General features: G+C 39.4%; 1 protein-coding gene across 3 annotated transcripts in view; it reads right to left on the bottom strand.

Moving 5' to 3' along the window:
• Positions 1 to 628: 628 nt before the first annotated feature.
• LOC110046818 (rapamycin-insensitive companion of mTOR-like) overlaps positions 629 to 25,819 on the bottom strand; it is a 43,026-nt gene continuing 17,835 nt past the window's right edge. The window contains exons 15-41 of one of the 3 annotated variants that reach the window (XM_020752534.2): positions 24,099 to 24,165; positions 23,543 to 23,623; positions 22,951 to 23,051; positions 22,185 to 22,284; positions 21,129 to 21,200; positions 20,826 to 20,867; positions 19,470 to 19,529; positions 19,020 to 19,066; positions 17,782 to 17,917; positions 17,169 to 17,228; positions 16,527 to 16,547; positions 14,927 to 15,072; positions 13,934 to 14,060; positions 13,275 to 13,370; positions 12,497 to 12,565; positions 12,132 to 12,208; positions 11,271 to 11,349; positions 10,533 to 10,642; positions 9,284 to 9,371; positions 8,811 to 8,903; positions 8,555 to 8,661; positions 5,845 to 7,839; positions 5,363 to 5,537; positions 4,116 to 4,352; positions 3,018 to 3,226; positions 2,237 to 2,375; positions 629 to 1,891 (exon numbers count right to left, since the gene is read on the bottom strand). In XM_020752534.2, coding sequence (XP_020608193.2) covers positions 1,832 to 1,891; positions 2,237 to 2,375; positions 3,018 to 3,226; positions 4,116 to 4,352; positions 5,363 to 5,537; positions 5,845 to 7,839; positions 8,555 to 8,661; positions 8,811 to 8,903; positions 9,284 to 9,371; positions 10,533 to 10,642; positions 11,271 to 11,349; positions 12,132 to 12,208; positions 12,497 to 12,565; positions 13,275 to 13,370; positions 13,934 to 14,060; positions 14,927 to 15,072; positions 16,527 to 16,547; positions 17,169 to 17,228; positions 17,782 to 17,917; positions 19,020 to 19,066; positions 19,470 to 19,529; positions 20,826 to 20,867; positions 21,129 to 21,200; positions 22,185 to 22,284; positions 22,951 to 23,051; positions 23,543 to 23,623; positions 24,099 to 24,165 — 4,594 coding nt within the window. In that variant the 3' untranslated portion in view covers positions 629 to 1,831. The remainder of the gene's footprint in view (positions 1,892 to 2,236; positions 2,376 to 3,017; positions 3,227 to 4,115; positions 4,353 to 5,362; positions 5,538 to 5,844; positions 7,840 to 8,554; positions 8,662 to 8,810; positions 8,904 to 9,283; positions 9,372 to 10,532; positions 10,643 to 11,270; positions 11,350 to 12,131; positions 12,209 to 12,496; positions 12,566 to 13,274; positions 13,371 to 13,933; positions 14,061 to 14,926; positions 15,073 to 16,526; positions 16,548 to 17,168; positions 17,229 to 17,781; positions 17,918 to 19,019; positions 19,067 to 19,469; positions 19,530 to 20,825; positions 20,868 to 21,128; positions 21,201 to 22,184; positions 22,285 to 22,950; positions 23,052 to 23,542; positions 23,624 to 24,098; positions 24,166 to 25,819) is intronic. The other 2 variants (XM_089286700.1, XM_020752535.2) reach the window with 2 other exon arrangements.

The following is a 25,819-nucleotide window of genomic DNA, read 5'->3' as shown; positions in this document are numbered from 1 at the left end:
ACGAAATTAGACTGGGTTGAAGGTAATACCTATCATTGATTACTGTCCTTCCTTTAACACGTTTCCCATTACAATTTAACTCAAACAAAAAATTGTTCGAGGAGTCAGGACAGGCCAGTTCTTAGCCGTTCTTGTCCTCTCGCGGTCGAGCCGTACACGCGGGCATCTGGGAACGGTGACGTCAATACATCTCGAGCCAAATCGACAGCTTCGTCTCTAGTCAACGGAGATAAGAACCCGTGGGTATTAAGAAAGGCTCAAGTGCTCATTGGTGATCAGGTTAGTGTAAAGTGATTCATACAGGTGTTCAGAGATATGTCATCGACGTAATAACATGACAGCTCTTACAACAACATCAGAGGATTCTTCACATCTAAAGCCAATTACGGGAGAAAATGTGTGAAATATTACTCGACTCAGTATTCATGGGCCGGGTCGTGTAACAGCTCAGCTTGATACCCTCTTAAAGGACAATAGAACAAACAACAGTGTCAATGTCCCTAGCCCTACATGACAGCTGCTACAATAATTTAACAATTGCAGCTTTCGAGATCTGTTACTCTTCTGCATGGAACAGCGTCACTAGTTTTGGAGCTTAAGGAAGATTAAGCGACAAGTACTACAACAATTACAAGTTAACAGTTTCATTGTACAAGAGATGGCGATGGCGAGTTCATTTTAATGCGCCCTTACAATTTTTACATGATCACTTTGAGACTGACGGAATGAAATCAGTCTACAGTAGTTCAACCCAAGGTATGGCCGGCGGCTAATATTCTGTTAATAGACTCCAAAGTTTACATTGAAAGTGATCCGTTTTGTCTTTCCCGTTACTGTGTTACAATCAAAATTACGCAGAAGGTAACGAGAATATAACAGTGCATAACTGGGAAACGAGCAAACGGCTGGCATTTTCGGCTACGTTCGATATATTTCTCAGGCAAAACAAGACTACAGTCCAGGTAACTGGCCAGACATGTTTTTGTTTTTGAATATCCACACAATCGCAAGTCATTCTACTTATTAAAAACGTATTTTCACGTGAAGCAACGTATTTTCACGTGAAGCCGTTCCAGAATATTGTCCCAACCTTGAAAACACTGATGGTACCACAAGATGTTCTCAATGTATATGTGAGTCTACTTACAGAGTTTTACAGTTCTTTCAAGGTTTTTTTTAAGGTGTGGTTCTGATGTCAAGATTAGGCCTGCATTTTTCGTCCAGCGATTTTCCAGCTCCTTTTCGTGGTACAAGCATGGAGCTTGCAGAGAGCTTCTGAGCAATGGCTTACCGGACGAACACGCAGTTAACACTTCTTCGGAAATCTTCGAAAACCTCTGTATAGTTCTATAAATCACGAGCACATTCAACTGAGGACAACCCATGATGCTCAGCAGTGGTGTTGCTAAGCAACATGACTTCACGATGACGTTTGCAGAAGGAGCATCGAAAGCTTTCTTGTTATCTGTTGTACTTCATTCATCGAAGACATTTCAAGTACCACACACCACTTCGATGAAGATTTTCCCAAAACTGAAGTAATACCCTGATTCCAATTATGAGCAGAGAAATCAGCTGGTATCTTGTACTTATTCCAGAAAATCGCTGTTAATTTATTGACAAAAGATTCCAGGCATCTCTTTGTTGTCTGCTGTTATTTGCAACTATACAGTCTTACTTTCCTTGCACACTTTCCACGCACACTTGCTCCCAGTTCAACAGTTGTCATAACGAAACCTTGAACTTCCGTTCTACGCCGATGTCACATGTCTGCCGCGTGCTTCACATGTGATCTTGACTTGTCATCCAGTCACGACCACTAGGCATACAATTACGCGGACGAAGAATTACTTTGCTCTCTACCAATGACCAAGTCTGCTTGCTCGATAATCTGAAAAGACAAAGATCACAATGAAAAGAAGCTTAAAAAGGAGTACAGTAGACAGAGAAATGGGAGGGACGCCAGTGAGTAAGGGAGGAAGCATCTTAACTGATACACGGTAAAACTGCACCACAGAGAGTAATCACCAAGAACTGGACTACCTTTATGAGGCTAATCTGTAGAGCACCGAGGGGAAAAAATTTTTTTTTTCCAAATTGCCCATCGGTAAAATTCTCATATACAAACAGTATCGTGTATCAGTACTGCTTACTCTTAGAATTTAACCAAAAAATTACGAAAAAAAAACCCCAAAATATTACATAATGTAACTTGGTAAAGCAGAGACTAATTTACCGGATCAAAGTTGACATTCGCGAAGAGTCCCTGAATGAATCTTCGAATGTGAATCCTGAACGTGTACAAACCCAAGATGTCTGACACTTCACAGTACAGACAAAGATCTTGGAACAGATGTGAACATTTCTCTTTTAACCTGAAATGACAATGGGATGTTTGACTTCAAAACATATGAACTTTGGGCACAGTATGGCGTTTAAGCAGTTTGAACCACGAGAAAGTGTCCAGACAAAAGGTTTACTAAGCAGTAGAATGGGTCTGCACGTGCGTTATACATCTCGCTGTCCTCTACAAAACAACAGCGTAAAATGGCCAAATTCTGGGTTTTAAGGAGAATGTCTACCTGGACGTTTCATTTGCTATGTTTCTATTTGGGCAGCTTAACAAATTCTATTTGCAACTTCCTCCTTCTTCGCTAAAAAGATCAACGCATGTTATAATTCATAACAACAATGTCACTTTGTAACCAGATCTAAATATTTCAGGACTTTTCAAGACTTCCAAGGACCATAAAACCAAATTTCAAGAACACATCAACAAATGAGCTTTTGAATGAAAATGGCAGAGTAGCAAGAGATAAAATGAAACAAACATCGATATTTTTTGGACCTTCACACAAGAGTTTCACTTTTGAAGGCTACGCTTTGAATTTTGAACTCTACGGGTGCAAATGATCCCCGCAGTAACAAGCAGGGGACAAGCACGCGAGAGCTGAGTACTGGAAAAAGACGTCAAAAGCTTCGTGTTGCTTGGTCAGTAGAGATTCCAAAAGACTTACTTCACAAGCTCCTCTTGATGTGACCGAGAAGCTACCACGCTGCTCAAAGACGCTACTATTCTCAGGATCTCGTCACGAATCAGTCTTTTTCCTTCCTTTGTGTGTTCATCAAGTTTACTTTTGTTGACTGGTGTGTTGGTTAAACTAAGAGATGAGCTACTTTCTGATCCGGCCAAAGAACACTTGCCAATGTCATCTGCGCGCTCAAACTTCAACAGAAAGAAACGCAGTTAGATCATAGTTTTGGCGCTTGACAAAACTGCAGTTACCCAGGCAAACACGAGAGCAGTCCAAATAGATCGGTGAGTTTTTTATACATCTTGTGCGCTTTGTCAAATTAATTGGAACAACATTAGTGCAGAGTTAACATCTCTTAACCTGGACATATGAAACATACGATGCAAACCCAATGTCTCTACGGTAGACTTGCTAGAAGTCGTTCACATATATCGTCATAGATGTTTCAAAGGGAGAACAAGTGGGTTTAAGCGTGTTCGACGCGCAAGGATATACTAACCTCGCGTGTCGCACTCGCGTAAACCATTATGCTCGCACAAAGAAACCGTTGGTTATAACAAAGCCAAAGACTTTGGCCAACTCTAGCTTAGCGATTTTGAAGTGAAAGCAAGTTCGGCAGATAGAAGCTCGTAATCAAAACAAATTACGTCATCTGTAAATAGCTATGTCCACGTGACTATGCAGTTTTTTTTAATATTCAACAAAATGGCAAGTGGTTTTGCACGAACTCACAGAACGGTTTTCAATTGAGCGTCACAAAACCAAAACCAAAGCAATTACAGCGGTTTTCAATTGAGTGTGGAAAGTAATGTGGTTTTGGTTTTACTTTGGTTCGAGATTGGCTGAGTAGTCTAATTGGTAAGTAATTGGTTTGGTTTGGGTTTTACGACACTCAATTGAAAACCGCTCTACTTACCAATTAATCTGCTCGGCCAATCTTAAACCGTAGTTAAACCAACGTAATTACCTAATTACTTTCGACACTTTCCGCTCTGTCAAGCCAAAACCAATTACAGTGATCGTGCATTACTCAAAGGGTGGTTCATGAAGCCTAGCAATGAACAATTAGACAAAAAATACCTTTGCCTCCATTACAGGAGTTAATCGGTTCCACTCTCCCTCACTCACTTGATCTGAGGACTTAGTTCTGTCTCTCCCAGTCCCCGCCCAATTGGAGTACATGCAACCGAGGCAGCGTGACTTATCGTGACTGGAAGACTTTTCTTTATCTTTTGTGTTGAAGACAAATGGCGGAAGAAGAGTAGGTGTGGAAACGAAATGGTCCGCCCACGAGCCTTGAAACTCATACTGTTCTGTCTGTTGATCAGTAAATCAATCAATCAATCAATCAATCAACAGTCAGTGTGTCAGTGAATCCGTCAAACAAACAAACAAAGCCCGGTGAACAACTATGAAAAAGTTCACCCAAACAAATAATTGCTTTAATCACCAAGGATGGTTGCTTAGTCTTATTACCCCATTAAGGTTATCTCGGGCAGTCATGTACTCGTTTTTATTTTAAACTTATTTTTGTTCCCTTAAATTTTAGGTATAAGTACAAATAGAGTTGTTGTTGTTGTTGTTGTTGTTAAAAGTGGAAAAAAAGAAACCTGAAGACCGTAAAAGCTCACTCAAACAAGGCAAGACACGAAGAACGAACTGAGGGTATATAAAAGTTATTTTTTAAATTTAATTTTGCTCATTTATGGTGACCTAAGTAAACAAAAAGCATCTCTAGGTCTATTTCATGTCTGTTAGTTGATTTTAAATGACAATATTCTTTTTCTCTCTCTCCTGTAAGCTTCCTCTCTATCTCCTTGAAAAAGGCTTTGAGAGGAAACAACTCTCCTTTTGCGATATACAAAGTTACGTAACAGGGGTGGTAAAGATTGCGGACAATTAACACGTGACAGTTAAAAATCTTGAGAGTTGAGTTCTTCGAATATTGCTTGTTGTTATGGAAACAGTTGTCGTTTAGGGATTTTGTTTAGTGTGAGGAACTTTCATGGTCTTTTAACACATCAAAGTAGAAATTGACCCTTCGTAATAACAAAATAACCCGGAAAATGAATGCACTAGATAGATAGGCCTAGAAACATAGTTACCTCAACACAATCACTTTCCTGTACAGAGACTGTCCGTGGCTAACCACTTTGCAAAGAAACTGAGAGAGAGAGCCCGAGGATTGAAATTTTAAAGGGAATTTGAATAAAGAGTTTATGGCAAATCATTGGATTAAATGGTACAGGGTTTTTTTTTTATCAGGGAGGGGGGGGGGGGGGGGAGGGGTGGAGACCAACCATAAAATATCACTTTTCCTAACTCACCTGAAAGAGCGTGCTGAGATCAAGAGGAAGACTGAGACCGAGGAATTCATTTCCGGTATTTGTGGTGGCGGAAGTGAACTGCCGGAAGTCAAACGCGCTGGAAATGCTGGCCACACTGTCACGCTTGTTTAAACTCGAAAAATCCACAGCAGACATGGAGCGAGAGATTACGTAACTAATTAGAAAAGGAAAAAGAACGAGACAGAGAAAGATAAAGAACTCAAATCACTAACGTGGTTAAAGAACTCCATTATGTATTTTTGGCGCATAAGCAAAACTTACAGAGTATGTTGTTTATCCTGATGCACCAGTGACTACTCAAACTGGCCTCTGAAGCATGTTTTCCCGGCAGTTTTAGTGAAACTCAACTAAATTTCACGTTAACATCTCATATTTTCTACCACAGTCACCATCAAGAATTGGCCTTTGGCATTTCTTTGGATTTCATAACCAGTATTACTCTCTAGCACATATTAACCTACCCAGTTCTAGCGGTACCAAAAGCATTTACTTTGGCCTCTAAATCACGATTAAAGCTTCGCTGTCGGCGTAACGTACTCAGCGCCGTGTAACCAAAAGCATCCCTCGAACTCGTGTAAGGAACAGCTTCCGTGCTCGCGGATGAATTCCGGCGGGTGTCGCCAGAAACCACAGTAAAACTCTCGACTGAACCGACCAGTCGATTTCTGTTCACAATCTTCCTCGGGGATGATCCGTCAGCTGACGAGTTTCCGCTACTCGTACTGCGCGTGCGTCTCCCACGCGACAAGTCCCCGGATTTAAGACCCAATTTCCGAGCTAAGTCTGCTTTTTCAAAAGAACTCCCTCTACTGCGCAGGTCAGTGACGTCTGATTCCTCTCCATTTAACTGACTACTGTTAACTAAAAGTCTATCCCGCCTCAGTCCACTGGCATTTGCGCTATCCACACTCAAAGCCCTTGGTTTTTTTTCAACGCCAGAACGGAACACGATAGTCTTGTCACTCAAGATTTTAACTTCAGCTAGGCTCTTCGAGCTTCCGCGTAACTCGTTCAAATTGTCCATCGGTGGAACATGGATTAGATCAGCAGAGCTTGACCGACTTTTGCTGGCGACCTTAGAAAAGTCTGTACTACCACTAAAACTCGAACTACGGGTCTCCGGTATAATCCCGAGGGAGGGGCTTCCAATGCGTCGCTTTTCCGTCAGGCTGGTGCTCCGTCTTCTTGATTCGAGATCGTTTTGAAGTAGTTCTCCCACTGGAAAAGGCTTGCGGTCCTCTACCAACGGACTTGAACTGCGGCGTAATAGTTCGTTCGAGAAGTAAGGGGGTGGAGACTCATAAGAGATCCCTTCCGGAAAGCTCTCAACGGAATAGTTTAATGTTCGCTCTTTCTCGTCAAGTGTCTTCGCAGCGTCATCTGAAGCAACGCTCAATAAACTCCGACTTGTCGGACTTTCCTGTTGGGAGTAGGCCCCAGTCTCACTCGAGCTGCTGGCGCGGCTACGCGAGGCTATATACGACATTTCTAAAAAATCACCGCTGTCCACACTTGCACTGCTCAAGTTACTTCCGGAACGCACGTGGATCGACATGTCCGTTGTTTCACTTTCGCTGCGGTTTCTAATATCTGATTTGACAACGGGATCTCTATCAGATACCGGCTTATCCGGTTGAAGGGCATATTCACTAGGGGCGCTTACAGTGTGTTTGTGCGAGGGCTTTTGTCCATGCTCGTTTGGAACACGTAAATCGCCAGTGGAATGTTCATGAACCGATTTTAATGGAGACCCAATGCGGTCCACGTTGGACACCGCCCTCCTTTTCACGTCATATATTTCAAACGACGTATTTTTCTCACCAAAACCAGCGCCGGTAAAATTTCCCTCGCTGGCATTTCTTCGATGAGACAGTTTAGTTTCCTTGTTTGTGTAAGCCATGTCAATTCCAGTTTCAGCAAAAAGTTTTTCCAGGATTCCTCCTGGAGTTGGGCGTTGGACGTCTTCAATTGTTGGTGTTGAAATGGAAGGCGACTCCTCTCCTAAATATACCCCGCTCCTCTCATCATAGAAACCGCTCTCTCGAGTTGCTATTTTTCGTCGTCTTTCTGCGTTTTTGTACCATTGCGACAAAATTCCACCCTCGCTAGCTTCATCAAGCGATGTTTTCCGAGTAGGTCCTTTGTCTTCCCCAAGGTAAATACCGCTTAGTTTGTCATACGCTGTGGACCCTTCTGCGGCTTTGTTTTCCTCTCCTAAGTAGATCCCCCCTGCGCGCTCTGTCTCACTAATACCGGTCAGTATTGACGGTCCAGGGGAACTGTGTGGTTCTAATATGTAGCTGAAGGGAATCACTTCCTCTTTATTCTCGACCGAGGTCTCTAGCACTGGCCACTTATCCTCGCCCATGTGGCGCACACTTTCCCATTCTAACTCGCGTAGGATGTCTGCGCCTTCACGAGTCTTCGCGATCAAGCCAAGAACGTAATAGCAGGTCCTGTCAATCAATCAGTCAATCAATCAACCAATCTTTCAATCAATCTCTCAATCACCCAATCAATCACCCAATCAATCAATCAATCAATCAAACAGTCAGTCAGTCAGTCAATAGTCAATCAATCAATCAATCAGTTAATCGATCGGTAAGATAACGTTACCATGTAATTTCAGTCTGATTTTTATCAAATTGCCAATTGCAATCTTAGCGAGCATATGATACGGGCACCAAAAAGAACATGATTCTAATTAGTCAATCTATAAATAGATCAATTCACCAAACGTAGCAATTGCCTGTTTTAGGTCTAGTTTAGGCGACACGTCACCAAAGGGAGGTTGTTTCCAACAGTAGGTGAAGCTCGGTTTGTTAGTTAGGCATTTGGTCGGTCGGTTGGTCCTTCTGTCCGTCCGTCCGTTCATCAGTCAGTCAGTTAGTCAGTCCGTCAGTTACTCAGTTCAGTCTTCCGAAGTCAGCCCAATAACAGCTGTCCTTTATTGCCGTCTAGTGGCAAAATAACTTCGCAATAATAACTAAATGTACTTGGTGGACGAAAAAAGTCTGTTATCGATAGCAAATAGGACAGTAAAGTAATATCATCAGTGCGAATAATTCTGAATATCTATTCAGCTAACACCTTAGGAATCCGAACACGATAAATGTACTTAATGTATGGTAACATTCTTTAATAAGGAAACTGTTGTTCTGAAAGTCATACCCTCGAATGGCAAAATTACCACATTCCTCAGCCAGACGAACAATCTCTGGAATGACTGCTTCCTCCACAAGAAAGTTAATACCCCAGTTTGTGGAGCCGACATGTCCCTGAAAAAATAACATCTGTCCGTGAATGGAATCGTCTTGCAAGGGGAGAGGAAAGCCGGCGGGGGTCCGTGCTGTGAAAGGGAAAGTGAGTGGTACAGAGAGAGAGGAAACAACGGGTGTAAGGATGCCCGGGGTGGGGGGGTACTTACCAAAGCCCACAGAGTTGCCTTGAGTTCCACTACTTGTTCTCTTGTTTTTGGTTCCAGTGTCTGCAGTGTCCGAGCAAACAGTTCAACATCATTCTTAAAAACGAAGTTCAAGATTGTTAAACTCTGTCGCATCTTGTCCGAAAACAACAATTCTAATTGAACTGATAGTCAGTTCCATGGCTGTGAGATACATCAACACTACAATCTAATTCGAAAAATACTTCCTTCAATTTCTTTACTACTGTGTGCTTCACAATGTATTAATATTCCGAGAAGAAATCAAATTCTAAACAATCTTGCAAAAGGGCAAAGTTGATACAGTCCAGGCCGACTTGGCCTTCATTAAGAGTGTTACAACTGCCATGTTAGAAGAACTTACAGATCGGCGCAACACATAAGAGCGGAAAACATTTTATGCTGCGTTCTACAGCTCAAGAAAACATCAAAAGATACATAAAACGTTGTCCACTAACACATCTCTGCAGAAGCTTGAAGCCATTTTTCTTCTGAACCAGCTGTCCGTACAAATGAGGCGGTAAAAATGCATCTTTTAACACCAACCTGTCACAAAGAACAATAAGCCCTCTACAGAAATGCACGATGAAACCTCTACTAACGGCTAGCTCTCTAAAACAGCCGAGCTTTTTCTTCCCAACCGTCCACCGATCCACGCAGTTAAATCTTCTTGAAATCCTCAAATAAAGGCAAACTCTCTACAAACGTCAACTAAAACAATTATCCCCCAATGTGACCAAAAAACTCTACAATTAAAGCTTTCGTAGAAGTATGTAAACCAATGATTCTAAAGTTCCCCATCACATTCTCACCCTTGATGTTTTTGAAAGTTCCAAATTATAGGTTAAACAGAATAACTACATTTGTTGAACACTATGGAGCGTATGCACATGACGTCATGGTAGCCATATTGGTGTTCCAGAACAATGAAACGGCGGCCATGTTGGTGTACCAAATCAATCCTGTGGAAGTTCAACTCTTTTCTTATGTAAACACTTTCTTCTGTTCCAATAAATTTGCATGGCTGCTGGACGCGTGAGTGAATACGCTCTATACAAGATTTTGAAAACGCTGAAGCCGCTAAATTAGATTGTCGCTAAAAAATAAGAACCGTTCGCTTATATACATGGTTATAGCAGTCATCTGAGATTCTTACCAAATGAGGAAACTATACGCTACCCACAATATCTTTACCACAACTAGTCTACGCTGGTTACGAAGTGCTACATTATGTTGCAGTTTGTGTAAAGGAAGGAATAATTATAGACCAGCAAATGGAAATAGAAAACAACCGAGAACAAGAGAAGCAGCAAACAAACATATAAACATCAGGAAGAATACTAAACTAGCTTACACAGTGACAACTTTAAACATCATTGGAAATTCGAAAATCATTATATCATGTAACAGCGATTCTGAAATGGCCTGCTATGTCACATGTGGCATCACTCGTATTGCGTGTCACTCTTTCCCAGTTCTGACCATCCTTGTTCCGTTTTGTTATATTATTACTTTTTTCGGGTTTTCTTAATTACTACTTAGTAAACAAATATTTAGCTCGTAACTAGTAGAATCTGTGTTTCCCAGTCTTGACCGCAGACAAACAAATTACTTCCTGCGGTACTAACACGACTATGTTCCATAACTAGTGCAAATTGTTCCTCAAACGTAAGAGAAACAAAGAAGTTACAACCTTCACTAACGCACCTCTTATTTGTTCTCCTGGTAAACGTGTTGTCATCCTTCTGTTTGACGTATGACGTCAGTGACTCCGCCAGCAATTCATCCACCCAGCGGACGTACGTAATATTGTAGTGCTTCAAAGAGAACACAAAAATGGACGTACACAGATAAATATAACGCTCAAGAAGTTAGAAAAATCCAGGGTTAAGCTGATACCTCATCTGCTATTGGCCCAGCTATTGTGTTTATGGAGATCTCCTCGATTTGTTTGTTCAGTTCAATCGGTTCGGTGAAATACTTATTAATTAATTTCTTTAAGGTTGCTGTGTCGAGTAAATTATTAGTATTTTATGGAAGCTCTGCTTTTAGACTTCTCGCTTACTCGAGCTGTATCAACTGTCATTCGGTCAGTTCAAGAAGGTCTGCTTAAAACAAAGTCCCTAGCCGGGTCCAAGTCGAGACAAGTTCTCTAGTGTGAACTTGCATTCGACGCCTGAATAGACTCGGCAGTTGCATAAAGGCCATTTCAATGGCTGTCGATGCATGGCAACGACAAAATTAACAACAAGATCAACCATCAAGTTGAGTGGCCAATTCATCCGATGCATGCGCATTTGAGCTTGATCAAATTGAACACAACTAATTGCAAATCAACGTAATTTACTACTTGCCTAGGCCAAACAAAACCACAACTGATAAGCTACTGCACAATACACAGCGACTGCAGTGTGTATTATGGGTTGGACCGATAAACAGGCTCACCGTTCTCCACTGATCCATCAAGGTTGTAAGATACCCTCGATGAGACAGGTATTTCAACCCACTCTCGACTGAAAGGAATCTAAAAATAAAGGATACCAATCACAGTGTTTGGCGGCTTTCAATTACAAGTCGAAAGTAATCGTCTTTGTTTTGGTACAATTCCATTCACTGAGCTGTACGATCAGTTTAGTCAAAAAACACTCATCCCATGTGCTATAAACAATGAGAGAAAACACGGAGATTTTCATCCAGTCAGGAGTAACCCACGTTTGTCACTATTCTCGAGTTTTCCCGCGTTTGACACTGGTTACATGTTTCTCCGCGTTTGACACTGGTTACATGTTTTCCTACGTCTGGCTCTGATTACAGTTCTCCTGCGATTGAAACAGGTTCCAAGTTTTCCCACAATTGTTATGATTACAAGCTTTCCCGTGCGTGGCAAAGTCTTCGCGCTTTCGGCTTAAGATAAATTCAGCTGCCAAGGATCAAAGTAAGGTCAACTGAACACCACATAAAATGAACAACGATTTCATTAAGAGAAAAGGAAAGCGCAGTGGCTGAGGGTTAATGCATTGGACTCAGTATAAAGCGGTGTAGGCGGTGTTCATGGTCAAAACACGTTACTCTCAGTTCCTCTCCCCATCTAGGATTGTAAATCGGTTACGGCGAGCTGCTGAGGCAACCACACTGAAATGCTGTTGGGAACGGGCTTGGGGAGCGGGGGCGGGGGAGGTGCAACATGTCATGGTACAGTTTTCCATCCAAGCGCAGTCAAAATACTCTAAGTGGCTTTATGCTATATAAAGAGCTATAACTGCCGGCATACATAGGTCCCCCTCCTGTACAGGATTAGATTCCTACCTCGTAAGAAGACGGAGGCCTGCCTCTCCTAAATGAAGGATCACTGGACTGAGTTCCACGAGATACTGAAGATTAGCCTGATGAAAAAGATATTCAGTATCAATATTCTCCCTACTGATCGCCATACAATTCTTAAACATTGGTTCTGAGAATATGGAAGCAAATCAAGATAACATCCTCGAGTTGATAAATGTCGTTATTTCTTGATTATTTTTTATTTGTCTCTAGTATAATTTCTTGAGTTTCACAGTCGCCTTGAAAGAGAGGTACCATGCATTCTTTGTACTGCCGGCAATATCTAGGTTTCTTTCTTTATAATCACCAAGATATTCTACCTTTAGACTCTCGGCTCGCGCCCAGCTTACCTCATCCTCACAAGCTTCATCTAACACATCAGCTGCTTCAACAGCGACTTGATTATCAGTATCGTACAACTGTTAAAACAAAGCAAAGCACAGAAGTCTCAGTTAAACTAAAGCAAAAGTTGAACCCCAGTTCGAAAACTGCACCATCAACCCTACAATTGACTTAGTTCTCAACATATAAAACCTGGTAAATTATAAAATAGAAATTGAACGCACTTAAGCTATGTCAAACAAACATAATACCTTGTAAGTGAGGTAATGTAAAGTATTGTAAGTGATATACGTAAGTAATATGGCATGTTGTAAGTAACTTAGTAATTTGATGCAACGTTTTGTAAGTAGGTATGTAGTAAGTAATGTTTGTACGTAAGTAATATGGCGTACTGTAAGTAGGTAATGTAAAATAACACTTTGTAAGTGATAATAATTGTAAACATGTAATGCAGCGAATTATAAGTCGATTTTAGTACTGTGTTGTAAATTGAAAGCGTTTTAATGTGAGTATTCTGTAATTGTAATGTACTATATGCAGAGCAAATAAAAAAATATATTACTCAAGTGGACAGCGCACCAGTATCGCAGTTTTTATGGGTTAAATCTCATTCTAGTTAAAATTTACAAAAATATCAGAGGGACAATATCATGATAAAACAAAACGGGACACGTATGGCTGGGTAACATTGCATAATTGATACGTAAACAAACAACAAATTCGACTTTGTTAGGGGGGAGGGGAGTGGAGGGGCATGTTGTTCATGTTCTAGCTACTTTAAATTACCTGTGTGACAAGAAGTTCAATTCCCCAGCTGTGGAAAAACGCCACACGTGCTCGTAACAAAACCCGCATGTGACTCGTGGCATAAAGCCGGGTGGCCTGAAAATAATCATACAATAACTATTATACAAAACATCTTGTGCGTCTTTTTGTGTGTGTGTGTTTGAAACTATGTGCAAGGCTTACGAAATTTGTTGACTGACTGACTGACTGACTGACCGACCGACCGACCGATTGGCTGGCTGGCTGACTGATTGATTGATTGATTGATTGATTGATTGATTGATTGATTGATTGATTGATTGATTGATTGACAGATCGCAGCTCTCTGAAAAGCTAACATCCACAGCGACTGCAACGTGAAATATTTTGCACTACAAGGTAACAATCATATCTGCATAGGTTGAGACTGACTAAAGACACATTTTTGTAACTCTACAGCCAGAAGAATATAACTGTTCGCTGTTACAACAGAAATAAAAGGAAAACATCTTCTCAATGTTTTTACCATTGGAGAAACCCTCGTGAAAGTTTAGAAAACTAAAATAGCTGTGGAAACCTTCCCCACTGACCTGTGTATCTGCGACTAACACTCTACAAACGGAATTACGGAAACGTCTTTTCTATAGCGGTAGGTAAATACACAAAAAGTCGTTCCTTACCGGACTGGAAGCTGTAAGTATTTTAGACAGTATAATTCTGGGAATGCCACTATGGCTGTAATCCAAACTTGCTATAATCAATTTCTGGAGGCTATCACGTGACGGTAAGGAGCACAATTCTAGCAGGCTGAATACAAAACAAAGAATGTATTATCAAATACTCTGCAGGAACAACCGTACATTTAAACATGTCATCTATTTTAGTAGGATTTCAGAAGCTAAAAACCATACCATGAAGAGCGCTACGATCACAGGAAATCCAACAATAACAGTTGGATTTTAAAATGACCAGGGCATTACAATATGAATGAACCTGATTTGGTAAGGGAAGTTTTCTATTCTCTTGAGTGGGAATAACCTGAAAGATGCGTTCTAGTTAATATTCGTATTGTTTGACGTGCCAGCATTTGAACAAGTTATTTTCCTTGTTCGCTGTTTTAGTTTGCCTCATGCTGGGGAAATCTCCGAGTCATCAAGAGAACATTTGGGTGTCCGGCATCACTACACCAACCAAACCCCGTCAGCGTTTGTTCCAATTCCCTTATACAATTGAAATTTTATTTCCCTTCGTTTGTTGTAGATTTTAATCTAAAAAACGGAGTTACCAACAAAGAGCGCCTGCGTTCCCGTAGTTGTCAGGAGTGTTTTGATACCTGGATGCACCAGGATTCCATGTGCCCCTGGACTAAGACGCGCTGGCAGCCTTCGCAGCGATAGCGTTTCCAGTGAGCGTTGTTTTGCATGGGAGCACGTCTTCAAGTATTCCCCCTTCCTTCCCTCCCTCTTTCCACTGTTAATTCAGTGTGACGGGTGCCTGTCCCCCTTCCCGCACGGGGGCTCATGGCTCAGTTTCCAGGATTCGCCAGCCGTGGGATCAGTCTTCATCTATGAGCTGGCTGTCAATAGTGGCAGCTCCTGGATGTCACAGACACCCATCCTCCATTTAGCGATGCAGTTGTTAAATAAAAATAATTAAAACATCAATATACTTACTACTGGTAAACCCCAGTCCTCTCGAGCAGTTTGGAGCCGACTTTGGTGTAAGCCAGTTTACCAAGAAACAAGAAGTAATCTCTACTGAGCGTGCTCAGAACATTGTTCTTACTCAGGACCCCAGTTGTGATGCTCGGAGATAGGGCCTGGAAACAAGAATCATCATATGACAAGGGCGTGATCAACAACAGTTCATAACATGAAATAATTTCAGGAATTACATGGACATAACCACATCCTACCAGAAAAAAGTGCTGTATAAACTGTATTTCGTGATTTTGTAGATGGCATGTGTTTCAGAATAGAGCTCTGCCAATCAGCATTGTTGTTAATTACAGAGTTATCATTTTACTAGCATAGACATATCTCAATGTTACTTCTTCCAGCAAGCTTGGTTATAATACAATACAACGACTTGTGGAAATTTTCTTTTGAGTAGCGTGGGTTACTAACATAACATCTTTCTCGGCACTCACTCGTGTCGCTTCCGAGTTTAAAATGTATCATCGTTTTTTCAATGGCAGCAGTAAATTGTGACATTTTATAAAAAAAAAACTGAATACTACGCGCGCTCTCATTGGTCGACAGATGTGTTTAGATCTTGGAAACCAACAAGATATTTTGAATAGTCTCAGATCAATCCAAACATTTACATGGATTAATTTTCCAAGTTTAGTTTTTAGTTCAGTATAATTTACGTTAAATTTTTCAAAACGAAACTAGTATGTGCACGTTCGCCACAGCCTACTCGACTTCCTATATTGTTCTTTTTGCACACTCCACTAGGTTTCTTTTAATACAGTTTTGTCATAGAAAAGGTTTCTTACAAGCTTTGAAGATGAACTGAACATGCGCAAGCCCTCACTGGTTGTTACTTGGTCACGTGGCGTATTTAAGCAAAATACTACTTCTAATATTTTTTTTAAAGATAAAGAGATATCCTTTTTTCATTTTTTTTATTAATATACATTGATTGGTAGTGAAACAACCATTTCAAAAACCGTGCTTATAAATTAGAAGAATCCTATTATCATAAACATCAGCATGCATATGGGACAGGAAAAAAGAGAAGTAGACGTAATATTTCTCAACCGAAACTAAAACTAAGGAGAAAACGGAGAAATAAAATCGTAAAAATCTATGCTTATTAAGATAAGATATCCAAACACCGTCACGGTCATGATTCCCTTTATTTAAACTGGATGAATTATTAATAAGTTTGAGAAAACTAGATCAAGCCCGACTTACTCGTTGTATGGGAGGGTGCGTCGCCAAAAAGGGATCCCCAGGGTATCAATTATCAAAGCAAATTGAGTTTGCATAGCATTGTCTATATCAGCCCAAAGAAGTCTTAAATTAGAAGTTGTTCATTTAAAGCCTTGTGATATAGAGAAAAGTATAAATTTGATTTCACTCTTGCTATTTCAAACTCCTACCATCTCAAACAAATCTTGTGCTTTCCTTCATTATTCTAAGATAAGGTTCCGCTGCATGCGGCTTAAAACGTGGGTGCTTTAAAAGTTATTTTTAACAGTGCTTACGTTAAGTATAAAGTTTAAGTGCTGTTTAACCATTTGGAGACATTTTACAAAGCCATTACCTTAGAATGTTGAAGAAGCACCTAAGAAAAAGCACAAATTAAATTAAATTATTTTTTAAAAATCAGTAGTCCTTGGCACACCACTTTAAAACTGTCCCTCATTTTAATTTACTGAATCAAACTCAGTTATTTACTTTCAGTTAATGGGGTTATTTCATATACAGCAGAAAGCTGTTATTTTCTAAACAAGGAATGCCTCACTTTACAAAAATTGCCAGTTCCTGATTACTTTCCAATAGTTTTGAATTACCTTTTCTACAGATATTCCCTTTAAGTTTATCAGGCAGATCCAAGTAGAGATTGCGTGACAAAGAAAGAGATTAGCATTGGCTGGGAGTTTTGTCACCCACTGGCTCAAGGAACTTGCGTGACATCCTTTCAGCCACTTTTTCAGCAAATGGATGAAAAATAACAACCGCAATTGGCTTACATGACTTCTTTAATCTTATAGTTCTTTATGTCCCATTTGTTAGAAAACCTCACATAGGTTTACTCATTTTCACTCATTAAATGTTAATAGTCATTTTAAAATTTCAATCTGCAGTGGTTGGCTATGTGTGCTATTATATGCAATCAATATACATGTACACCGAAGACATTACTCCATGAACACTAAAAAGCAATAAAATCATTTGAAGTTACCTCTTGTAAACATTCACCAATGTCTTGTACCAGGTCATGAAGCAGAAATCCCTCTGAGACCTGCTTGTGAAAATAAAAATTGTCAGTACAGCTGTAAGACTAAAAACTTGATGGATGGACAGACAGAAGGAAGGAGCGATGGACAGACAGATGGACAGACAGACAGATGAACAGATGGATGGACAGAATGGCTAACTGACTGATTAATTGACTGACTGACTGACTGACTGACTGACCGACTGACCGACTGACAAACAGACAGACAGGCTGACTGACTGACTGACTGACAGACAGACTGACAGACAGACAGACAGACAGACAGACTGACTGACTGACAGACTGACTGACAGACTGACTGACTAACTGACTGACAGACAGACTGACTGACTTACTGACAAACAGACAGACTGACTGACTGATTGACAAACAGACAGAAAGACAGGCCGACTGACTGCTGACTGACTGACTGCCTGCCTGACAAACAGACAGACTGACAGACCCACCAACCTAACAACCGATCCACCCACTGATTTGCAAGCGCATTTCCTGCTCATCCACTGACTCAACGATTATCATAGCAATTATCAATCATTATCAAACAGACACGTCTTACATCTTCACTAGCAAGAAGGAAGTCTATAAGCAGGCAGCCCACTTCTGTGAAGGTTCTAGCTTGAGGATCTGATATATGAACTGTGCAGAATCTCTGACTACTAGGCTTGTAGAAGTACAGAAGGTTACGAATAAACCTGAAAAATTAATTAGTATGGATAAAGTTGAGTACAATGGTAAGAATTATCAAGGCTGCGAGGTTTTGTCATCACTTCTCAAACTCATTAATAATTTATCAAGTTTAAATAAAGAAAATAATGACCATGACAGTGTTTGGATATGTGATCTTAATAAACATACTTAGATTTTTACAGTTTTAGTTCTCTGTTTTCTCCTTAGTTTTACATTCAATTGAGAAGATATATCAAACACTCAAGACAATGTTTGACCACATTTCCAAACACCTCAAAGCCCATCAAAAATACTCTGCTGCGTGTCACATTTTCAACTCTCTTTTCAGCGTTTGGAAATGTGGTCAAACACAGTCTTTCCTGTTTGATACAGTGTATACTACTTTAAGCTACAGGCTGAGGCTCACAATAAGCGAGCCATGAAGATCAAAACAAGACGAAATTTGCTAAAAAAAAAAAGGTCAAATGAACAGTGCAGTACATAAACACGGCATTTGCATTACACATCATCAATTTTCTTTCCTGACAATCCTCTCTAAAACACAACACGGCATGTTTCTTCTATTCAATTTAGACTTGAATGATGCATTCATATAACTATCAGAAGGATAAATCATATGAAACTGATCAAGAATCATATGATAACATTGTGCACAAGACTATGTTTGGTGTTATTGTTTTAGATACTTTTAAAAATTTATCAATGGTGTAACTATTAATTTTTCTTCAGTATTATTGTCTAGTTTTAGCCTGTGGAACAGCTGGACGTGTAGACTGTCTGTGATGCAAGTTATCTAGTTTCTGTCTATGTTAATTTCAGAATCTTTACTATAGTTCAATCAACAGATTCATGATAAGAGAAATAAATATTGGTCATTGTTTTGCCTTTTTATTCCAAAAAGGTAAAATTTGAAACTAGTCAAAACATGGAGAGTGGACCTTTTTATAATTATTTGCCCTTTACTGTGAAAGTCAAAGGGCCATGAACATTTTGATTTGTTTTTGACATGCCAATTGTGTAGCCACCAATCAGATGTGAGATAAAAATGCACAGAAAGCAACCTTCAGAGCAATTTATAGGGCCTTTTGGTTCACTTTGACAACTTACCTTTGGTTGGATGTTTCTTCTAGTTTCTTCATGGTAACAGATGGAGACTGAAAAATAACCATGGGAAAAAAAGGAGAGTGACACATACTCATTGCCAACTATTAAGAGACAATTATCTGACAACATTGGCAGAGTGGCAGACTGTGATCACTAAAACAAGCTGGTTCAACAGATCACATGATTATAACTACAATGTTCATCAATCCTAATCTTGGGTCATGGATCACCAATTAAATGTTTGAGTCTCTGAATCAAACCCTGAGGTGTATGACTGCCCAATTCAAGTGAAACTTATTATAAAGCAATTAAATTTTGAGTACTTGGTCAATGGTGAACTTCTTTTTCTCTAAGCAAATTTGGTATTACAAAAAATAATTATTTGCTGGTAACAGTTTAAGCTTAAGCTAATGTACATGCACTCGGTCTCCTAGTTTTTGTTGTGAAAATTACCTGAAGAGTTGACCCGATAAGATCCCAGTCCCAGTTTCTGAAATCTCTCTCCATCATCACCTGACAAGTTATTAGTAAAAGTCTCTAATTATACCAATGTAATAATTTATACAGGATGAGAGGCACGGTGGCCTCAGTGTGCCTGGCTCTGGATCAAGTGGTCCAGGCTCAAGCCCAGATGTGGACATCGACCACTTGATCTGGAGACAAGCACACAAGCCGTGAGGCCATATGACTGTGCCTCCCACATCCACAGGCACATGTGCATGCCTGTTTAAAATGTCCCTTCTTATTAGCACTGAGCTGTACCTGGAGAACTGAATGCTCTATAATATACAAAGGGTATAGCAGGATATTTTTAATTGCTCTCAATCAGCCAACCATGTAAAATTAGCTGGGTCTGAAACTTACTCAGTTTTGCATGGTACACTGTAGATAAGAATATCCTTGTATAACAATAAGCACATAATGACTAGCCCCAAGGGAAACATTGAGTTTTGTTTCCCTGAGACCCTCAATGTTACCCTTGGTTTCACCTTGGGGGGACACAAAACTCACTGTTTCCCGAGGGGCTAGTCACTAAGTGTTTCGTTATACCTCTCAACTCAAAAGTAGAAAAAAACTGCGAAAAAATGATTTACTTGACGCCTACAGTGGCTGTGTCTGCAGTATGAGCGGCAGTCAAAGCGAGCGGTCCTCCTGAAACGACAAAATAACAGTCTAATACTTAAGTTGCTTTGCCTTCTTCCAATGCTTAACTCAAGAATTCTGAGTTTGATTTGATGAGGAACAGCATATTTTGTTGTACATGACACAACTATTTTCCTACCGGGCAACTGCAATCAAAGAGCGAGTTCCCAAATGCCAGTGACTCATTTTTAGGGTCAAATTAAAAGGTTGAAGACACAAAATGTTCAAATTTTCCCCTTTGTTAATCTGATATGTTTGTGCAAATTATAAAATAATCCTTTTTCTTGAATAATGAATGCCTTCTCTAGTGAGAAACGTTGCTCCACCTCAATGGCTTTTTGACATCAGGCCAACTGGCACTGCAACTGTTTCAGGGTGCACAACCTGATCACGTGCGAGTTGAAAGTTCAAGTTGTTGTTTCCCTAGGGAGTTATTGATTTTTGTTCGCCCTAGGGAGTTAGTGAGTTTTGACCCATGACACATGACACGCTCTCCTCCAATCGGAAAACATATTTGAGTTGGGAGGTATAACAATGGCTACTATCCTCCAGTCAGGTTAAAGTGAACCAAAAGAAAGGGACTTCAAGGTGAATGAGATTTAAGATCTAACAACAGCCAAAGTGGATGAAATAAAAATACATTTGTTAAACTATTAATCAGGTCACCTGTGTGTCTCGCAGAGCACCAAAAAGAGGATCATCAATATCCTGAAAAACAAAAAAACAATGAATTTTACAACATATTGTCGTTAGAGCATAAGCACAAGCACAAGACAAACAAAACTTTTTGCTCTGCTTGTGTTTGTGCTTATGCTGGTGTTGTAGACATCCTCACTTCCGTTATTCTTATGTTTGTGACATAGTGAAAACCAGGCTTAAAGGCATAATGAATCTGGCAACTCTTTAATAACTCACACACACCTGGCACAAAGACAAAAACCAAAACTTAAGAAGCTGAAAATGACTTACTTTGTTTAAACAGGCTTTCAGTCGATCTCTGTGAAGTTTGTCTGGTTTAACTTTGGGTTCCAGAGTGTGTGCCTGGAAACAAAGATACAATCTCATAAAAAAAAGAGAAAGAAAAGATTAAATATGTACATAATCAGCTGTACATCTACACTCTGAAATATCATTGGCTGTATATTGAATAAAACATGTTATTTTCATGTGCGAAGAAATCTCATTTTTTTGTGAAAGGTCACCTGGTATTTTACTGGTTTTTATATAATAAACAAGGGCATAGCCAGGGGGTCCTGGTGCCCGTGACCCCCCCCCCCCTTTTTGTATGCCTTTTTTAAGCAAACAACCTACAACAGGTGGTGAAAACATTACGACGATATCTTGGCCACCTCACTTTGACACAGTGTGACCCCCCCTCCCCCCCCCCCCAGTCCCCTTTGAAAGATCCTGGCTACACCCCTGATAAAAGAGTATCTACAGAGAAACCACACAATAAATTATATTCCAATTTTCCAAGTGATTGATTTAGTCAGTGCATTTCATATTCTTGTAGAGTCAGATTTCCAAAAAGTATTACCTCTGAAGCAATGAAAAGCAATCCTGACATCAAAATGTGAAATGCCACAAATATGTAGATCTTGGATTTCATATTCTTCACACATATGCAGGCATATCACTCAATTTACACGATATTTGATCAAAAATGACTTAATGAAAACAAGATAGCTTAGAAATCAAATGTCAAGCTGTTTTGCAATAAAAAATAATACTGACAGAAACTAACTGACAGTTACTTGAAACAAAACCAAGAATTACCCTGTAGCATTTTGTAGTCATAAATCGAAGTTCAAACTAATGTTAGTGTAAACTTGCAAAAATACTTTAATTACTTTAACCAGATAGGTAAGAAGCAAAAGGTGTTTTTGTCTGTTATCAGATGCAACTCTTCCACTTAAATACAGAGTGAAAACTCTAACACAAGCTACTTATGTGGTACCATGTGCTGATGAAGTTTTCTCAAAACAATTACCAGAATGTAGGTACAACATTACAACTTAGGGATACCTTTGAGACGATTCGATAAAGGTAAAGACTGCAGGGAACAAGGCCCCTTTTCTTAGTCTGGTGAAGTCGATCCAAGCAATTCACAGCTACACTAGCACGACTGAAACAAAATGAATAGCTTCAAATATATGTCACTTCATCAACAAGGAAAACAACTATGAAGGTGGCTATAGTAAAGGCTGGGGTTGTCATTGATTAGAAACTAGTAGTTTCCTACACCAATTTGGCCCCTACAGTGACCTTGAATAGTCACATTATAAACAAGCATATTTTTTGTACTGACAGAACAGAAGCAGATAATACAAATTAGAACAAGATGCCAATGTATAATTATGGTATCTATGAGGAGTATCGCTCAAAGGCTGGTATCAACAGTGTACTAATTTTTTACTGAACAGCAAAATACACTATGTAAATCAGTACATGTTCAAGGTGTCTTTCTCAAGATCAATAAACAAGGAGAACTTCAGGTTTGAACAAGGAAGTAAATTGCATTTGATTCACAGTTATCACTGGCAACTGCACCTACATGTAGTAAGGTTTTTTTTTGGGCAAATTAAGTATAAATAAATATAATTGGGTTTGCACTTAGCTAATTTAGAAACAAGAAGAGATCTGGAGTGTGAGACAATTCTTGGGGACCGAGTTCTACTTCTCATCTTTTGCTTTGTCACCAATCTCATAAGCAACTGCGAAATGAGACTCGTCCCAGGTTTCTTCTCATTTCTAAAGTGTCAAATGATCAAGTTAACAATTCCATTATCACCTTCTCTCTTCACTGGTAACTTCAAATAAAGAAGCTGTATTGACCAACATGGGAATACAATGAGTGTGGCTGCTGCACTCTGGAGGAAGAAGAGTGTTGGCCTGCCAAGGAACAAACAACAAAGATTTCTAGACCAGAGAATCCTTTTTTCTGTATAGCTAGGAAGTGAAACTTGCTGTCACAATATTTGTACTGCATATTCTACAAAATTCTACATCATTCATATATGCTTAAGTAGACAGGAAAATGTTTTAATAATTTTTGATAATTTTATGGAAAATGACATTGGCCAGTAAATTCAGCATTACATGATTGTATATCTACACATGTATAATTCACTAGTCCTGGAAAAGAATTAGATGTTAAATTATGCATAACCTGACTGAAGTTTGTTGCTTATTATTAAGCACTGATCAAAAGTAACTCTTAAATCTAGCACTAAAGGCTGAGATGAATTAATTAAAAATCTCAATTAGCTAGGCCATTTTCAGCCACTCCTTCCTCATAAGGACTGCTGTTCCATGCAAGAAAACTTTCACATGCAATTTGCTTCTAGAGTTGAACTGTTTTCAATTAAAGTGCACGAACTAACCAGATGTAGCAGTTCTCCAAGAAGAATAGTAGCTCTGATAGAAATGAAAGGATCTGAAGATGTTATGACTTCTACAAGGCTCTGTAACAAAAGCACAATACAAAATGCTGTCAGTAATGTTATATGTAATTAGTAAATGATTGGTTAAAAAAAATACTTCCAAAACAAAGCAGGTCTGGAACAAAATGAAAAAAATAAATTCAGAGTACTTTTTTTGTTGGGCTTGCATCACAATTTTGTTTTTATGTTCAAGTTCTCCTTGGTCATAATTGAATTGAATTGAATTTCTATTCACATGAAAGGAGGAGGTAAAATTGCATAGAGGTCTGCATGACCTTTCCTTAAGAAATTACCTTTCTTTAATTAGCTTAAGTGGAGATATTACTTTTACTTTCTGAAATCATCCGGTAATTTCTTTAAATATTACTTCTGAGAATTCAGTGGTACAGCAAGACAATATCCTCTTATATTTATTACTTAATTGGTATTTTTTTATTTTCCTTTGGGTCAAATTAGATGTTGATCACCTCTGAATATTGAATAACAAAATATTTACCTCAAACAGTCCTGCATTCATAAATGCAGCTAAGACCAGAGCTATGTAGTTCTTCACAAGGTTTGTTCTAGAAACAAAAAGAACAAAAAAAGCTTGCAATGTAAAATACATAATAATTGGATGATTTTGTGAATAGTGGTAAGTACCGTATTTTCCAAATATCAGCAAATCAGACTTAACTGTGATGGTGCTATTGTTTCCCCTTTATTGGAGATGAGGATGAACAAATGCTACAGAATTGTCTGATAGTCAGAACCAACTGGAACATAAGGACTATGAAAAATTGTAGCCTACAATGACGTGTCAACTAAAACGTCCTGAAAAAATGTGTTTGCTTTCCAACTGAAATTTCCAAAGTTTTTAATTAGTTGGCATATACACCCATGATAATTTTATGAAACATTGAGGTTACTTCAAACCTTCGCAGGTGTCCTCCAGAAAAAAATTCATGCACGTGCTGTTTTCAAGGAAACCCCCACAAACTATACATGTATATCAATAGAAAGCTTATAAAATGTAGAATTCGATAACAATATGAAGAAGCTAGTCATAAAAGGGGATAAGTAACGATTTTGGTTGCTTTTCTTTTTTCTTGCTCCAAATTAGCTGAATTTTTGCATGTGGTCTTCAATGTAATAGAAAAACGTGTTCCTGTATTTTTGTCGCTGGTTTTTGCTTCGCTTTATAAAGACGCCGCTAGGAAAACCGAGTGGTTTTTTGCATACGCAATATCCTGAAAACAAAGCAAGATTTAGCGCAAAAACTACGGGACATTGCTAAACATACCTAAACAAAACTCTATGCGAAATTTGGAGCGTTTTCGACAAAGTTCACTTTTGATTAAAATACCTAACGCCCTTTTCCCACCGAGGCTGCAAATAAACGAAGCCGGGCCTTTGTTATGATAAACAGAGCCGATCCTTTGTTATAATAACCAAGCCAAGCCTTTGTTATAAGTCGAAGTCTCGCCTCGGTTTATCATAACAAAGGATCGGCCCACCGCAACCGCAGGGACTTTGATCTCACTTAGAAAGCAGCAAAATGTCAATTTCACGCAACGTATAAGCTCAAAAATGTTGATTTCAGGTCTAAATAGGTTAAAATGTTGATTTCACGTTAACACGTGACGGCAAGGAGGTTGATTTCTCTTAGAAACCAGCAAAATGTCAATTTTACGCAGCGCATAAGCTCAATGATGTTGATTTCAGGTCTAAGTAGGTTAAAATGTTGATTTCACGTTAGCGGGTGACGGCAAGGAGGTTGATTTCTCTTAGAAACCAGCAAAATGTCAATTCCACGCAACGTATAAGCTCAAAAATGTTGATTTTAGGTCAAAAAAGGTTAAATGTTGATTTCACGTTAACGCGTGACGGCAAGGATGTTGGTTTCACTTAGAAACCAGCAAAATGTCAATTTCACGCAGCGCATAAGCTCAGTGATGTTGATTTCAGGTCTAAATAGGTTAAAATGTTGATTTCACGTTAACGCGTGTCGGGAAGGATGTTGGTTTCACTTAGAGACCAGCAAAATGTCAATTTCACGCAGCGCATAAGCTCAATGATGTTGATTTCAGGTCTAAATAGGTTAAAATGTTGATTTCGCGTTAACGCGTGACGGCAAGGATGTTGGTTTCACTTAGAAACCAGCAAAATGTCAATTTCACGCAGCGCATAAGCTCAGTGATGTTGATTTCAGGTCTAAATAGGTTAAAATGTTGATTT

The sequence above is a fragment of the Orbicella faveolata genome, unplaced genomic scaffold, assembly GCF_042242905.1.
Source record: "Orbicella faveolata isolate gen_17 unplaced genomic scaffold, um_ofav_v1 contig_14, whole genome shotgun sequence".
NCBI classification, from domain to species: Eukaryota; Metazoa; Cnidaria; class Anthozoa; order Scleractinia; family Merulinidae; genus Orbicella; species Orbicella faveolata.
This window is presented reverse-complemented; position numbering and strand designations above follow the sequence as displayed.